Below are 17,567 nucleotides of genomic sequence, written 5' to 3' on the forward strand. Positions count from 1 at the left end.
TCCTCCGCACGCCTGCCTCGCGCGCCGCCGCCGCCGCCCCGCCCCGAGTGCTGCCCGCGCCACCACCCGCCCCCCGCTGCCCGGGCCCCGCCACCGCGCGCCCACGACCCGGGTCCGCCCCAGGAGCCCGGTCAGGGGGCGAGTTTCCAGTCAGGCGGCGCCCTGGACACCTACATCCTTAAAGGAGCCGCGTCCCCGATGTGAGGGAGCGTCTGCAAACTCCCCTTCGGGGCGCCCGCGTCCACCCGAGGACACGCCGGCGAGCAGCGGGGGCAAAAAGAGGCCAAGAATTTCAAAAGCTCTCCGGATACCCGGCGATCACCTGTCCAGGCACAGGTCCCGGAGGTTTCCTTGGGGTCACGGCCTGGGGTCGGGGGGCAAAGACCACTGAGGCCTAAGGATCCCCTGAAGCGTCGCAGGACGGTGACGCTCCCGCTAGTTCAGCGCCCTGTGAAACCCCTTGCAATTGGCCAGTTCGGGGTAGTGGGCGGGGAAATCTTCTAATCCGCCCAATGAACTGACCTGGTACAAAAAGCCGAATGCGAGCATGACCGACGGGAGGAGAAGTGAGGATGTTCCCTAGCCTGGGGGCGGACCCTGGGCGGGGGCGGGGCGGGCCCGTGGGGGAGGGGCGCTTCCGGGCCCCACCCCCACTCCTATCCCCGCGCCAACACCGGGGACCGGGGCGGGAGGCCCGCAGCCCAGCGAGCGCGCTGGACGCTCCGCCAGCGCGCGGCTGTGCTGGCCCTGGGGCTCTCCCGGCACCCCCCGCCCCCATTTCACCGACGGCGGGGTCGCTGCCAAGGTCACTGTGTCCGGGCGCTTGGGGACCACGGGGACTGACCGCATTCATTCATTACCTCCCTCACTCACTCATTCCCTCCCTCTCTCACTCATTCATTCATTCCTTTACTCACTCATTTCTTCGCTCCCTCAATCATTTCCTCCCTCATTCGTTCCCTCCCTCACTCATTCTCTCCCACATTCACTCATTCCCTCCCTCACTCATTCATTCCCTCCCTCCCTCACTCATTCCCTCCCTCTCTCATTTCTTCCCTCCCTCATCCATTAATTTCCTCCCTCCCTCATTCATTGCCTCACTCATTCCCACCCTCACTCATTCATTTCCTCCCTCCTTCACTCATTCATTCTCTCCCTCCCTCATTCACTCATTCCCTCCCTCACTCGTTCCCTCCATCCCTCACTCATTCCCTTCCTCCCTCACTCATTGCTTCCCTCCCTCATTCATTCCCTCCCTCACTCATTCCCTCCCTCCCTCACTCATTCATTCCCTCACTCATTCCCACCCTCATTCATTCCCTCCCTCACTCATTCCCTCCCTCCCTCCCTCATTCATTCCCCCACTCACTCATTCCCTCCCTCCATCACTCATTCCCTCCCTCCCTCACTCATTCATTCCCTCACTCATTCCCACCCTCATTCATCCCCTCACTCGTTCGTTCCCTCCCTCCCTCACTCATTCCCTCCCTCACTCACTCATTGCCTCCCTCCCTCATTCATTCCCTCACTCATTCCCACCTTCATTCATCCCCTCACTCGTTCGTTCCCTCCCTCCCTCACTCATTCTCTCTCTCCCTCACTCATTCATTCCCTCCCTCACTCATTCCTCCCACCGCCTTCTGCAGGGTCCCCAGCTGGTGCTTCCTGGCACAGACCAGCAGCAGGAGGGGTGACTGTGAGCCCTGGGCCTGCCCAGGCTGCCTTCTACCTAAGCCGCCCACCCAGGAGTCACAGCCTCCAGGATGGGGTCCGGGGCAGCAGGGGCAGCCTCCCTCAGACTCCAGACCCCAGGAGCCACACACAGCCCTGTCCCACCGAGACCAGTGTGGGCCTGGCTGGGCCACACCTCCCAGGCTCAGAGTCACTGTGGCCTGTCTAGACACCTGTTCTCCCAGCCTCCAGCTCTGAAGTCCTGAGTACTGTATCTGCTTTCTGCATTTTTTTTTTTTAATATGACACGGAGTCTCACTCTGTAGCCCAAGCTGGAGTGCAGTGGCGCGATTTCAACTCACTGCAACCTCCACCTCCCGGGTTCAAGGATTCTCCTGTCTCAGCCTCCCGAGTAGCTGGAATTACAGACACCCACCACCACGCCTGGCTAATTTTTGTATTTTAAGTAGGGATGGGGTTTTGTCATGTTGCCCAGGCTGGACTTGAATTCCTGACCTCAAGTGATCCACCCACCTTGGCCTCCCAAAGTGCTGGGATTACAGTGTGAGCCTCCCACCTGCCCGGCTGAAATCTGCATTCTTTTTTTTTTTTTTTAATGAGACAGAGTTTCGCTCTTGTTACCCAGGCTGGAGTGCAATGGCGCGATCTCGGCTCACCGCAACCTCCGCCTCCTGGGCTCAGGCAATTCTCCTGCCTCAGCCTCCTAAGTAGCTGGGATTACAGGCACATGCCACCACGCCCAGCTAGTTTTTTGTATTTTTAGTAGAGACGGGGTTTCACCATGTTGACCAGGATAGTCTCGATCTCTCGACCTCGTGATCCACCCGCCTCAGCCTCCCAAAGTGCTGGGATTACAGGCTTGAGCCACCGCGCCCGGCTGAAATCTGCATTCTTAACCCGTACCTTGGGTGAACCTGGTGGAGGGATATGGCCGTTGGGCTTCCTGGCATGGGCTAAGTTTCCAATGCCATCTTTCTGGCGAAGATGCTGGCACAGGGCTGTGTGGGGAGGCGTCAGCCAGTAAAGGCCGTGGCCAGAGGAAAGCCAGGAGGAGCCGTGGCCTGGGCGGACCCTGCTCCAGCCTCAGGCACAGAGAGGGCGGGGCTGGCGAGGTGGGGGGCTTGTAGGATCATGAGTTGGGGGGCGCTTTGGGAGGCTGACTGGACGGATGTGGTGTGTGGCTGGGGAGGACGTGGGCCTGATGCTGTGGGCCGCGGGAGCCATAGAAAGTTGTGGAATAGGAAAAGCAAAACGGGGCCCTGGTTCCCTGTGTGTGTGGGAGGGATTGAGACCTGCCTGGTGGAAAGTGGCCCCGGGAGCGGGCTGGGGACTGGGGAGGCTGTGGCGGGTGGGGGTGAGGGGCATGGAGTCAGAAGGGGAGGGAAGAGGCTCCCTGAGTTGGGCGACTTCAGCCCAGAAGTGTTCTTTGAGCAGCCAGCAACTGTCACACACGTTTTCAAGGAGAGGGCACTTGTTGGGTCCAGCTCCCTGGGTGCAAAGGAGAAGCTGAGGCTTGGAGAGGGTGGGGGGTTTGAATCAGTGACTGTGACATCTGCACAAGGCTTGTGGCTGACTGTGCCAGGCATGCGCCACCCACCCTTGCCCCTGTCCTCTCGGGAGGGAGCAGGAAGTGTGACGAGGAGCTGCCTGCTGTAGGGTGGGACCTCCAGTCCCCTGGGTGCCCTTTCCGGGCCCTGCTGGGGCCAGGCTCTGCACACCAGGTTTTGAGAGCAGAGACCGCTGCTCCAGGGCCCAATTCCCCAGAGAAAGAAGGGTCTCTGCGGTAGAGTGAAGGTGGACCCTTACCCCAGAGCATGCACAAAACCCAGCTCCAAAGACAGCTCTGGCCAGGCGCAGTGGCTCACGCCTATAATCCCAGCACTTTGGGGGCCAAAGAAGGCAGATCGCGAGGTCAGGAGTTTGAGACCCACCTGACCGTCATGTGTGAAACCCCATCTCTGCTGTGGTCGGGACACAGCTTGGTTTTATACACTTTAGGGAGACTGGAGTCATCAATCAATGTGCATAGGAAGTACAGTGGCTTTTGGCTGGGCACAGTGGCTCAAGCCTGTAATCCGAGCACTTTAGGAAGCTAAGGCAGGTAGATCACTTGAGGTCAGGAGTTCAAGACCAGCATGGCCAACATGTGAAACCCCATCTCTACTAAAAATACAAAAATTAGCCAGGCGTGGTGACACACACCTGTAATCCCAGCTGCTCGGGAGGCTGAGGCAGGAGAATCACTTGAACCCTGGAAGCGGGGTTGCAGTGAGCCGATATCATGCCCTTAGACTCCAGCCTGGGCAACAAGAGTGATACTCCCTCTCAAAAAAAAAAAGAAGAAATACATTGGTTTCATCCAGAAAGGTGAGACCACCCGAAACAGGGAGGGGCTTCCAGGTCACAGATAGGTGAGAAAAAAATGGCTACAAATGGTTGCATTCATTTGAATTTCCTTTTTTTTTTTTTTTGAGACAAACTCTTGCTCTGTAGCCCAGGTTGGAGTGCAGTGGTGTGACCTTGGCTCACCGCAGCCTCCACCTCCTGAGTTCAAGTGATTCTCTTGCCTCAGCCTCCAGAGTAGCTGGGTTTACAGGTGCATGCCACTGCACCCAGCTGGTATTTTGTATTTTTAGTAGAGACAAAATTTCACCAGGCTGGCCAGGCTGGTCTTGAACTCCGGACCTCAGGTAATCCGCCCACCTTGGCTGCCCAACGTGCTGCAGGCGTGAGCACCGTACCCACCTCCGTACCCACCTCCCTCGAGTTTCTGATGAGCCTTTTCAAAGGAGGCCGTCAGATATGCACCTATCTCAGTGAGCAGAGGAATGATTTTGAATAGAATGGGAGGTGGGTCTGTCCTGAGCAGCCCCCCACTTGACTTTACCCTTTGGTTTAGTAATTTTGGGTTCCCAAGATTTTCCTTTCCCAAGTCCCAGCTACTTTGGATTCTGAGGGAAGAGAATCATGTTTGCCCTGTAGGCCAACGCTGCCGTGAGCTGTGTTTGCACCGCTGCACTCCAGCCTGGGCAACAGAGGGACACCCTGTCTCCAGAGAAAAATGTTTTTCAGATCCTGAGTTTCGGCTGCTGCCAACCAGTGTGAAGACCTCCACAGAGGAACAAAATCAGGATAAGAATGCAGCCACTTTAGTTCCCTCATCAGTGACCCTTACACCTCAGCCACTCCACAGCTCTTGAAATCCCTAGCTCCTAATTAGCCCAGCATGGAGGTGGGCGCCTGTAGTCCCAGCTACTCTGGAGGCTGAGGCAGGAGAATTGCTTCAACTTGGAAGGTGGAGGTTGCAGCGAGCCGAGATCGCACCAACTGCTCTCCAGCATGGCGAAAGAGCAAAATTCCATCTCAAAAAAACAAACAAATGAACCTCCAAGCCCCTGTTAAACACACTGAGTTCTCAGTTTCTCTTCAAAGCATCAGTATGTTGGTATGTTCAGTTTCCTTGTTCTTCATTTTAAAGTTTGACTTCCTCATTCTCTTCATCCCCTTGCCCCTAGTTTCAGTAAACAACCTTCCCACCAGCTCTAATCAGGAGTTCACATCTGTAGCCCTGGTCACCTGCCCTGCCCTGAGTCACCCTTCGTCACCTGCTCCTTCCTGAGTCACCTCTGGTCCGTCCTGACTCATCCTGGTCACCTGCTCCATCTGAGTCACCTTTAGTTACCTGCTCCGTGTCTTTCCTGCCGAAGCTGCTCACCCCACCACTCTGGCTCGTAACCCTGCTCTCTTTAAAATAGCCAACCGGAATTAGTTTAGACTGTGCTGCCCAAGCCTCACCCATAGGGGAGTGACATAGCAGCAGGGGCGACCAGTGTCAGGGATAAGAACCCCTTCCCCTGCCGCGGTTAAAAGTGTTCTGTTGGCTGGGCGCGGTGGCTCAAGCCTGTAATCCCAGCACTTTGGGAGGCCGAGGCGGGTGGATCACGAGGTCAAGAGATCGAGACCGTCCTGGTCAACATAGTGAAACCCCGTCTCTACTAAAAATACTAAAAAAAAAAAAAAATTAGCTGGGCGTGGTGGCGCGTGCCTGTAATCCCACCCACTCAGGAGGCTGAGGCAGGAGAATCGCCTGAACCCAGGAGGCGGAAGTTGCGGTGAGCCGAGATCGCACCATTGCACTCCAGCCTGGGTAACAAGAGCGAAACTCCGTCTCAAAAAAAAAAAAATAAAAAGTGTTCTGTTGCCCTTCCTCCATCTGCGAGGCTCACACTTCTACGGAAGTAAATTCCCTTGCTGAGAAAATTTACGTTCGAGTGCTATTTCTTTTGCGGCACCAAAAATGTATTTCTTTATTATTATTATTATTTATTGTATTTTATTATTATTTTTTTAAAGATGGGGTTTCACCGTGATGGCCAGGCTGGTCTTGAACTCCCGACCTCAGGTGATCCACCCACCTTGGCCTCCAAAAGTGCTAGGATTACAGGCGTGAGCCACCGCGCCCGGCCCCAAAAATGTATTTCTACCACCCTGAACTGCTCTGGGCGGTGGAGGTGAGGCTTCCTTGGCGTGTCCTTCCCTGGCAGCATCATGATTAAAACGCTTCCCTGCTACAGGCTTCGGCGTCGGTGCACAGACCTTCCAGGCACTGGACCACACACACGTGCTTACCACAGGGTATCCAAGATTTCTGTCTGACCTGGCTATCAACAGGCCAGTCCCAGGACCCACTTCTGGGGCCCAGCAGTTTACTAGAGTGGCTCACAGAACTCAGGGAAATGCTTTATTTACTATTATAGATTTTTTTTTTTTTTGGAGACGGAGTCTCCCTCTGTCACCCAGGCTGCAGTGCAGTGGTGCGATCTCGGCTCACTCAACCTCTGTCTCCCTGGTTCAAGTGATTCTCCTACCTGTTTTCCATGTAGCTGGGATTACAGGCATGTGCCACCATGCCTGGCTAATTTTTGTATTTTTAGTAAAGACAGGGTTTCACCATGTCAGCCAGGCTGGTCTTGAACTCCCAACCTCAGGTGATCCACTTGCCTCGGACTCCCAAAGTGCTGGGATTATAGACGTGAGCCACTGTACCCGGCTGCCTGGCAATTGTAAAATTTAATATTTTGGGATGGAGTCTGCTTCTTTGTTGCCTAGGCTGGAGTACAGTGGCGTGATCTTGGCTCCTTGCAACCTCTGCCTCCTGGGTTCAAGTGATTCTCCTGCCTCAGACTCCCAAGTAGCTGGGATTACAAGCATATGTCACTGTGCCCAGCTAATTTTTTAATTTTTAGTAGAGATGGGCTTTCACCATGTTGGCCAGGCTATTCTTGAACTCCTGATCTCAAGTTATCTGCCCGCCTCAGCCTCCAAAGGTGCTATGATTACAGGCTTGAGCCACTGTGCCCAGCCTTTTCTGTATTTTAAAGAGACTGGGTTTCACCATGTTGGCCAGGCTGGTCTTGAATTCCTGACTTCAAGTGATCTGACTGCCTTGGCCTCTCAAAGTGCTGGGATTACAGGTGTGAGCCACAGTGCCCAGCCTACAGCTTGGTTTTATTTTATTTTTATTTTTATTTATTTATTAAGATGGGGTTTCACCATGTTGGTCAGGCTGGTCTTGAACTCCTGACCTCAGGTGATCCGCCCGCCTTGGCCTCCAAAGTGCTTGGACTACAGGTGTGAGCCATCACGGCCAGCCACAGCTTGGTTTTATACACTTAAGCGAGACCAAAGTTATAGGCAGAGATCAATCAAGCCATGTAAGGTACACGCTGGTTCAGTCTGGAAAGGCGGGTTGTCTGAGGGAGCTTCCAGGTCACAGGTGGATTCAAAGACTTCCTGGCTGGCAGTTAGTTGAATGAGTTAAGTTTTGCTTAAAGTGTTGAAGTCTGCAGAAAAAAATACTTGGGGCTAAGGTGAGGGGCCTGGGGACCTGTGGAAACCAAGGCTCTTGTTACATAGATGAATCCTCCAGGTAGCAGGCTGCAGAGAGAATAGATGGGAAATGTCTCTTATCAGACCTTAGAAGGTGCTAGACTCTCCTGGAAACACCTAGTCAGGAAGACCGTTCTCTACAGAATGTAAATTTCTCCCATAAGAGGAAGCTTTGTAGGGCCATTTAAAAACCTATTGAAGAAATATAGTTTGGGGCCAGGCATAGTGGCTCATGCCTGTAATCTTAGCACTTAGGGAGGCTGAGGTGGGTGGATCACTTTAGGTCAGGAGTTCAAGACCAGGCTGGACAACATGGTGAGAACCCTGTGTCTACTAAGAATACAAAAATTAACCAGGTGTGGTGCTGTGGGCACCTGTAATCCCAGCTATGCGGGAGGCTGAGGCACGAGAATCACTTGAGTCTGGGAGGTGGAGGTTGTAGTGAGCCAAGATCGTGTGACTACACTCCAGCCTGGGCGGCAGAGTGAGACTCCTTCTCAAAAAAAAAAAAAAAAAAAACCGGCTGGGCGCGGTGGCTCACACCTGTAATCCCAGCACTTTGGGAGGCCAAGGCAGGTGAATCATGAGGTCAAAAGATCAAGACAATCCTGGCCAACATGGTGAAACCCCGTCTCTACTAAAGGGACAAAAGCTAGCCAGGTGTGGCGGTGGGCGCCTGTAGTCCCAACTACTCGGGAGGCTGAGGCAGGAGAATTGCTTGAACCCGGGAGGTGAAGGTCGCAGTGAGCTGAGATCGTGCCACTGCACTCCAGCCTGGCAAAAGAGTGAGACTCTGTCAAAAACAACAACAAAAACCCGATCTCTGTTTTAATGTCAAGGCTGTCAGTGGCGTGAGAATTCTAAAGGGAGGAGGGCGTAGTGAGGTGTGTCCAATCCCCGCTTCCTGGCATGGCCTGACTAGTGTTCCAAGCCACTTTAAACCCCTTTGGAGGAGAGAAGGGGTCTGTTTTATTGGTTGGGGGCTTAGAATTTGATGTTTGCTTTGCAGATGTGCTAGAGGATAAAAATGAACAGGCAGGCCGGGCGCGGTGGCTCACGCCTGTAATCCTAGCACTTTGGGAGGCCGAGGTGGGTAGATCACCTGAGGCCAGGAGTTCAAGACCAGCCTGGCTATCAGGGTGAAACCCCATCTTTAAAAAAAAAAAAAATCAACAGGTACTTGGGGTGGGGTTTGGAGAGGTGCAGCAAGCCCACCCCCATGGATGTGAGAAACAAAAGTGGCTGAGAGTAGCCTGGGAAACGTGTGGGCTGTAACCTCCATCGGGCCCCGAGAGACTGAGCAAGAGCCATGTGAAGCCCCAGTGCCGACGCCAGGAGGGAAAGTATTTCAGGCATTCGCTTTTCCTTCCCTGTAGTGTCAGACAAGCTGATCTATTACCTATAATGTTGTCACAAGATGGACAATGCCACCATCACTCATTCTGTTCACATTCCCGGAACTTTTTTTGTTTTTTGTTTTGGAGACAGAGTTTCACTCTGTCACCCGGGCTGGAGTGCTGTGGCGCCATCTCGGCTCACTGCAGCCTCCGCCTACTGGGTTCAAGCGATTCTCCTGCCTCAGCCTCCCGAGTAGCTGGGACTACAGGCACACACCACCACGCCTGGCTAATTTTTGTATTTTTAGTAGGAACAGGGTTTCGCCGTGTCGGCCAGGCTGCTCTCTGTAAGGTTTTTTGGGCTGACTGTGCCATGGATGGGATGGTAACCTCTGTGACCTGCACGGACGCTCCAGATGAGTTCCTGGAACTAGAAAGTCTGAAGTAACTGGAAAACCACAAAACAGGGAAGAATGGTGAACCCCTGCAGCGCCTCACTCACTGTGAGACGTTCTTCTATTGCTCCTTATTCCCGCCTCAGCTGATGAGGCAACCGACTGTCACCGACCTTGGTCACCCTTGTGACTTCCGACCCCACGACCCCCTCCCAGCTTGTAAAAACCGCCCTAAACTTCTGTAACTTTCCACTGCCTGTCCCAAACCTATAAAGCCAACTCCTATCCCACCGCCCCCCCAACTCTCTTTTCACTCAGCCCGCCCGCCCCTGCCACCCCACCGGGTGAATAAACAGCCATGTTGCTCACACAAAGCCTGCTTGGGGGAGTCTCTTCATTCAGAGTGGGCGTTTATCAGTCTTGAATTCCTGACCTCAGGTGATCCACCTGCCTCAGCTTGCTAAAGTGCTGGGATTACAGGCGTGAGCCACTGTCCCCGGTGGCTTTTTTTTTTTTTTTTTTTTTTTTAGAGATAGAGTCTAGCCCTGTCTCCCAGGCTGGAGTGCAATGGTGGGATCATGGCTCACCACAGCCTCAACCTCCAGGGCTCACGCTATCAAGAGGCGTGTGAACCAGAGCAACTCCATTTTGCATCAGAGCTGGGTAAAAGAACACTGAAACCTACTGGCTGCATCCCCAGAGGGTGAAGGCATTCTGACTCACAGGATGAGACAGGACGTCGACAGAAGACACGTCGACAGAAGACACAGCTCGTAAGGACCTCACTGATAAAGTCGTTGGCAGCAAAGGAGCCGCTAAAACCCACCAAAACCAGGATGGTGACGAGAGTGACCTCTGGTCATCTTCACTGCCACACTCCCACCACGACAGGTTACAGATGCCATGGCAACGTCACTGGGAAGTGGCCCTGTACGGTCTAAAAAGGGGAGACAGGAATAACCACCCTGTTTAGCGTATCATCAAGAAATAACCGCCGGGCGCGGTGGCTCACGCCTGTAATCCCAGCACTTGGGGAAGCCGAGGCGAGTGGATCACAAGGTCAAGAGATTGAGACCATCCTGGTCAACATAGTGAAACCCCGTCTCTACTAAAAATACAAAAATTAGCTGGGCATGGTGGCACGTACCTGTAATCCCAGCTACTCAGGAGGCTGAGGCAGGAGAATTGCCTGAACCCAGAAGGCGGAGGTTGCGGTGAGCCGAGATTGCGCCATTGCACTCCAGCCTGGGTAACAAGAGCGAAACTCCGTCTCAAAAAAAAAAAAAAAAAAAAAAAAAGAAATAACCACAGAAATGAGCAACCAGCTGCCCTCAGGGCTGCTCTGTCTACGGAGTTGCCATTCTTTTTTTTTTTTTTTTGAGATGGAGTCTTGCTCTGTTACCCAGGCTGGAGTGCGTGATCTCAGCTCATTGCAACCTCTGCCTTCCAGGCTCAAGCAATTCTCCTGCCTCAGCCTCCCGAGTAGCTGGGACTACAGGCACCCACCACCGTGTCTGGCTAATTTTTGTATTTTTAGTAGAGATGCGGTTTCACCACGTTGGCCAGGCTGGTCTCAAACATCTGACCTCGTGATCCGCCGCCCGCCTTGGCCTCCCAAAGTGCTGGGATTTCAGGCGTGAGTCACCACGCCCGGCCCCGTGAGTAGCCATTCTCTCCTCCTTTACTTTTCTAATAAACTTACGTTCACTTTCCTCTATGGACCCCCCTGAATTCTCTCTTGTGAGAGATCCAAGAACCCTCTCTTGGGGTTTGGATTGGGACCCTTTTCCTGAAGCAAAGCATTCTCCTGCCTCAGCTTCCCAAATAGTTAAGACCACAGGTGCATGCCACTATGTCTGGCTAATTTTTAATTTTTTTTTTTTAAGAGATGGGGTCTCCAGCCTGGCCAACATGGTGATACCCCGTCGCTAATAAAAATACAAAAAAATGAGCCAGGCATGGTGGTAGGTCCCTGTAGTCCCAGCTACTCAGGAGGCTGAGGCAGGAGAATTGCTTGAACCCAGGAGGCGGAGGCTGCAATGAGCCGAGATTACGCCATTGCACTCTAGCCTGGGCAACAGAGTGAGACTCCATCTCGAGGGGGAAAAAAAAGAGATGGAGTCTCACTGTGTCACCCAGGCTGGCATCAAACTCCTGATCTCAAGTGATCCTCTCACTTCAGCCTCCCGAAGTGCTGGGATTACAGGCGTGAGCCACCATGTCTGGCCTCTGTGCAGGCAGTGACTCATACCTGTAATCCCGGCACTTTGGGAGGCTGAGGCAGAAGAATTGCTTGAGCTGAGGAGTTTGAGACCAGCCTGGGTGATACAGTGAAACCTTGTCTTTGCTAAAAATAAGAAAACTAGGCGTGGCGCGGTGGCTTACACCTGTAATTCCAGCACTTTGGGAGGCCGAGGCCGGCAGCTGAGGTCAGGAGTTTGAGACCAGCCTGACCAACATGGAGAAAAACCCTGTCTCTACTAAAAATACCAAATCAGCCGGGCATGGTGGTACACACCTGTAATCATAGCTACTTGGGAGGCTGAGGCAGGAGAATCACTTGAACTGGGGAGGCGGATGTTGCGGTGAGGTGAGATCACTCCACTGCCCTCCAGCCCGGGCAACAGAGCGAGATTCCATTTCAAAAAAAAAAAAGAAAAGAAAATCAGCTGGGCATGGTGGTGCGCGCCTGTAGTCCCAGCTACACGGGAGCCTGGGAGGTGGCATTTGAATTAGCTGAGATCATGCAACTGGTGACAGAGTAATAGCCTGGGAAAAGGAGAGGGAGGGGAGAGAGGTGAGGGGAGAAGAGAAGGGAAAGGAAGGCCAGGTGCGGTGGCTCAAGCCTGTAATCCCAGCATCACTTGAGGTCAGGAGTTTGAGACCAGCCTGACCAACATAAAGAAACCCTGACTCTACTAAAAATACAAAATTAGCCAGGTGTGATGGCGGGTGCCTGTAATCCCAGTGCCTCAGGAGGCTGAGGCAGGAGAACTGCTTGAACCCGGGAGGCCGAGATTGCAGTGCGCTGAGATCACATCACGGCACTCCAGCCTGGAAAGGGAAAAAGAGGTTGCATTGCTTGTGGTGGTGCAGGCTGCAGGGGCATGACATCGGCATCTGCTTGACTTCTGGGGACGCCTCGGGAGCTTCCCACGGGGGCGGCGGTGGTGGCAGAAGGCTGAGGGGAAGTCAGGGTGTCCACGGTTAGGGAGGAAGCAAGAGAGAGGGACTGAGAGAGACCAGGAGCCAGACCGAGTGGATTGAGTGGTGCTGACCGGGGTTTCCTGGGGAAGGAGATTGCAGGCGGGAAACACTCACTGCTGTGGCTGTGGGTCACGGGAGCGTGTCCTGCTGGTCACTCGTGATTGCTGGGCCAGTGACAGAAGCAGCTGGTCAGGCACAGACAGGGCAGGAGAGGGCTCCCTGGCCCGCACACCAGGAGTGTCGGTGACCATCAGGTGACGGTCGGGCCGTTGTTAAGTGCTTCGCTAAAATAATGATTGGTTGCAGCCAGGGCCAGGGAATGGCCGGCTCCCAATAAAGAGCAAACACCTGAACCCGGTGTCGGCCGCTTCCCGGGAAGGTCTCAGGAGCCGGTGAGCGGGCGGGGGCGGGCACACTAAGAGGTGAAAGGGCGGAGTTTAACTGGCCCGTGACCTTCAGGGCACGTATGTTGGTCATGGAGAGCTCCTCAAGTGAGGACCCGCACAACTCCAGCAAACGCTCAACACACGCTCCCCTCCTGAGTGCCAGCAGGCCCCTGCACGTGTAGACAGCCCACACACGGGCGGAATCACGGGAGAAGGGACAAGAGACAGGCCCCAAGTCAAAGGTCAAACTGGCCAGGCGCAGTGGCTCACGCCTGTAATCCCAGCACTTTGGGTGGCTGAGGTGGGCGGATCACGAGGTCAAGAGATCGAGACCATCCTGGCCAACATGGTGAAACCCCGTCTCTACTAAAATACACAATTAGCTGGGTATGGTGGTGCCTGCCTGTAATCCCAGCTACTTCGGAGGCTGAGGCAGGAGAGTTGCTTGAACCTGGGAGGCAGAGGTTGCGGAGAGCCGAGATCTCACCACTGTACTCCAGCCTGGCGACAGAATGAGACTTCGTCTAAACACACACACACTCGCACACACACAAACTGGTCTTTCTTTTTTTTTTTTTTTTTGAGACGTAGTTTCACTCTTCTTACCCAGGCTGGAGTGCAATGGCACGATCTCGGCTCACCGCAACCTCCGCCTCCTGGGTTCAGGCAATTCTCCTGCCTCAGCCTCCCTAGTAGCTGGGATTACAGGCACGTGCCACCACACCCAGCTAGTTTTTTGTATTTTTAGTAGAGACAGGGTTTCACCATGTTGACCAGGATGGTCTCGATCTCTCGACCTCGTGATCCACCCGCCTCAGCCTCCCAAAGTGCTGGGATTACAGGCTTGAGCCACCGCGCCCGGCTTAAACTGGTCTTTCAAATTGCCTGCTTGGGTCCTTTCAAAGTGTAGTTGCTTTCATTTGGTTCCTGCTCTAAAGCTGCTTATTTTTATTTGTTTATTATTAGTATTTTTGAGACAGGTTCTCACTCCGTCACCCAGGCTGGAGTATAGTGGAGCAATCTCGGCTCACTGCAGCCTCCACCTTCCAGGTTCAAACGATTCTCCTGCTTCAGCCTCCTGAGTAGCTGGGGTTACAGGTGCCCGACACCACACCTGGCTAATTTTTCTATTTTTAGTAGAGACGGGGTTTCACCACGTGAGCCAGGCTGGTCTTGAACTCCTGATCTCTAGTGATCCACCTGCCTCAGCCTCCCACAGTGCTGGGATTACAGGCGGGAGCACCGCGCCCAGCTAATTTTTTGTATTTTTAGTAGAGACGGGGTTTCACCATGTTGACCAGGATGGTCTCGATCTCTTGACCTCGTGATCCACCCGCCTCGACCTCCCAAAGTGCTGGGATTACAGTCTTGAGCCACCACGCCCAGCTAAAGCTTTATAATAAAAGATCACTCCTGCTCTAAAACTTGCCTCAGTCTCTCGTTCTGCCGCATGCCCCTCCATCGAATGTTCTCTTCTGGGGAGGCCAGAACCGGGGTTGCTGCAGACCCACAGGGATTCGCTGCCGCCCGCAGACCTGGAGGACGCGCCCCCTGGCAAGCAGATGCCGTGCTGGCTGTGCTGGGGGAGGTCTGTGGGGGCTGCACCCTCTCTCGGCTGTTCTGGGGCTGCTCTCTAACAGACCCCAAACCCCCAACCCTGCCGGCCAGGGGAGGGCACCGGAGACCTGATGTGGAGTCAGGCACTGGGTTCTCTCCCAGTGTCTCAGGTGGCTTCGGCCCCTCAGCATCTTCCCTGGGGGCTGCTGCCCTCGGGCGGGCTGTGATGCCACGTGGGCCGGGGTGGGGCCGGGCTGGGGTTGGGGAAGGTCTGTGGTTCCCGCTGTCTCCTTCATCTCTGTCTGCCAGGCCAAGAAGGGCGTGGGGTGAGGTCAAGAGTAGCCAGGTGGGGTCTGCACTGGGGTCCAGCACTGAGAGTCGCCTCCAGCAGCATCCAGATGTTTGGGGACATGGGTGCTAGGGGGCTGGCGGCGGAGGGCTCCTGGGTCCTCACGACCCTCTTCTGTGGGGAGCACGAAATACTGGGGCACTTCAGGGTCTCAGAGACAGATTAAAGGGGTTTGTCGAGTTCTCATTCCTCAGAGCTGGTGACAAGTCCAAGCTGGGCCATGTTTTCTTTTTCCTTCTTTCTTTTTTTTAAATAAAGATGGGGTTTCACACCATGATGGCCAGGCTGGTCTTGAACTCCTGACCTCAGATGATCCACCCACCTCGGCCTCCCAAAGTGCTGGGATTACAGGCTTGATCCACCGCGCCCAGCCCTTCTCTCCCCCTTTTTTTTTTTTTTGAGACAGAGTCTCAGTCTTTCACCCTGGCTGGAGTGCAGTGGTGCAATCTCCACTCACCGCAACCTCTGCCTCCTGGGTTCAACCGATTTTCCTGCCTCAGCCTCCTGAGTAGCTGGGATGACAGGCGCCCACCACCACACCTGGCTAGTTTTTGTATTTTTAGTAGACATGGGGTTTCACCGTTTTGCCCAGGCTGGCCTTGAACTCCTGACCTTGTGATTCACCCACCTTGGCCTCCTAACGTGCTGGGATTCCAGGCGTGAGCCACCGTGCCCAGCTGGGTTATGAGTTCTTGCCTCCACCCCAGCACCTCCAGACAGCAGAAGGTCCTAGAGAGGTCCGCGGACCGAGGCTGCTGGTGGTGGCCTGGGCCTGAGACTCGCACTCTCTCCTGGAACTGGTTCTGGTCACCCCCGGCCATCGCGGGGCACTCTGGATTGTCTTAGGGAGGTGGACATTTTGGGCCAAAGAGTAGAACGGGCTCCAGGCACCGAGAAGTGAATCCTTCATTCTCCAGAAAGCTGGGTGTCCCAGGTGAGGGTGAGGGAGGGGAGCTGACTGGAGAAGAGGGGTGGCCGTCCTGAAGAAGGCACACCCCTCCCTCCCCAGCTGGGATGCTGCTGCTGCCTCCTTTCGCTGCATTGACCATTTCTCAGAACCCCCCTTGGGGGTGGCCTCGGTTCACACACTGTGTTTCTGTGCCCGGGACCTGGTCCCGCCAGGGGGAGCTCAGCCCTTGGCCCTATCTGCCCTCAGCACTCTGAGGTCTGTTCCTGAGTGTGCCCAGCAGGGGCTGCCCCGCCCGCCTACTTCCTCTGTCTGAGAGATAAATGGGCGCTGAGGCAGGTGGGGAGGAGGCCGAAAAACCCGGGGAGTGAGGACGCAGGTCACTCCGACACCCCTCTCTGTTCCCAGAACCCAGCTGGGGCTCAAGTCGCCTCACCCCAGGCCCCAGCTTTCTCCCCACAGATGCTGTGGCTGCTGCTCCTGACCCTCCCCTGCCTGGGGGGCTCTGTGCCCGGGAACCCAGGCGAGTCCACCCCACCCAATGCCCCCGCTGCCCAGGACCCCGTCCCTGCCCTGCCCCGGGCTCAGAGCGCCAGCCCTGGGGGGTGAGAGGACCGTCTGGTTGCCAAGTCTGTCCTGGTGTCCCGAGCTCTAGGAGGACCCTCGTCCGGCCCCCTCATGGCCCTCCCTTGCCTCCCCAGAGCCGGGCACGGGGCGTGAGCAGGTGGGCATCGTCGGGGGCTGTGACGTCTCAGCCAGCAGGTACCCCTGGCAGGTCAGCCTGAGGTTCTACAACATGAAGATGGACAAGTGGGAGCACATCTGCGGGGGCTCCCTCATCCACCCCGAGTGGGTGCTGACCGCTGCCCACTGCCTTGGGCCGTGAGTGGGGCCTGCCGTCCACCGGGCGGGTGGGAGTCGGGGTGGGGACAGGCAGGTGTCCTGTGTGCCGGGGGCCCCTCCCAGGATGCAGGGGAAGCCCGGCCTCACTCTGAGAGGCGCCTGCTCCTCTCCCCAGGGAGGAGCTGGAGGCCTGTGCGTTCAGGGTGCAGGTCGGGCAGCTGAGGCTCTATGAGGATGACCAGCGGACGAAGGTGGCCGAGATCCTCCGCCACCCCCAGTACAACGAGAGCCTGTCTGTCCAGGGCGGCGCGGACATCGCCCTGCTGAAGCTGGAGGCCCCCGTGCCGCTGTCTGAGCTGGTCCACCCCGTCTCGCTCCCGCCTGCCTCCCTGGACGTCCCCTCGGGGAAGACCTGCTGGGTGACCGGCTGGGGTGACATTGGACATGGAGGTCAGGAGCAGGGTTACCTGGGCGGGGATTTGGGGAGATGGCGTGGAGTGTCGGTGCAGATGACCCCCATTCGGCTTCCTGCCGCTGCTGAGACAGGTGACCACGGGCAAGGTCGCTCGAAGCAGCAGGAATCGATATCTCTCCGTTCTGGAGGTGAAACGTCCAAACTCCAGGCATGGGCAGGGCTGGCTTCCTTCAGAGGCCCCGAGGGAGAGCCCAGTCCAAGCCTTCCCAGCTTCTGGGGTCTCCGGCCGTCCCCGACTCCCTGGGCTTGTGGTCCTGTCCTCCAGGCTCCCTCCCTCCTCCTCCAAGGACACTGGGTGGTGGATTGAGGGTGTCTCTGACCTAGCAGGACACCATCTTAACTCGAGTCCATCTGCAAAGGCCCTACTTCCAAACAAGGTCACAGCGACAAGTTCTGGAGGTGTGACTTGGGGGTGCTCCTGGCCGCCTCCTGACGGCCACTTTGTGAGCCTGCTCCATCCTCAGCAGCAAAGAAACCCTGAGTGAAGGGGGGGTGGGAACCCGTCCTGGACCCCGCCGCGCCCCAGCACC

At 55.6% G+C, this 17,567-nt stretch overlaps 1 protein-coding gene across 1 annotated transcript; it reads left to right on the forward strand.

Annotated features, from left to right (window-relative positions):
* The first annotated feature begins 547 nt into the window (after nt 1–547).
* On the forward strand, nt 548–17,344 carry LOC101030945 (mastin-like). The gene is made up of 4 exons (XM_074383178.1): nt 548–566; nt 16,421–16,601; nt 16,738–17,012; nt 17,325–17,344. The coding sequence occupies exons 1-4, from the start codon at nt 548–550 to the stop codon at nt 17,342–17,344; spliced, it is 495 nt and encodes a 164-aa protein (XP_074239279.1).
* Nucleotides 17,345–17,567: the final 223 nt, after the last annotated feature.

Source organism: Saimiri boliviensis, chromosome 12 (assembly GCF_048565385.1).
Source record: "Saimiri boliviensis isolate mSaiBol1 chromosome 12, mSaiBol1.pri, whole genome shotgun sequence".
Classification (NCBI taxonomy): domain Eukaryota; kingdom Metazoa; phylum Chordata; class Mammalia; order Primates; family Cebidae; genus Saimiri; species Saimiri boliviensis.

Coding starts and splice junctions, on each gene's coding strand:
- LOC101030945 (XM_074383178.1), top strand. Junction 16,602..16,737: donor GCTGCCCACTGCCTTGGGCC/GTGAGTGGGGCC, acceptor TCCTCTCCCCAG/GGAGGAGCTGGAGGCCTGTG. Junction 17,013..17,324: donor GGGTGACATTGGACATGGAG/GTCAGGAGCAGG, acceptor TCCTCCTCCAAG/GACACTGGGTGGTGGATTGA.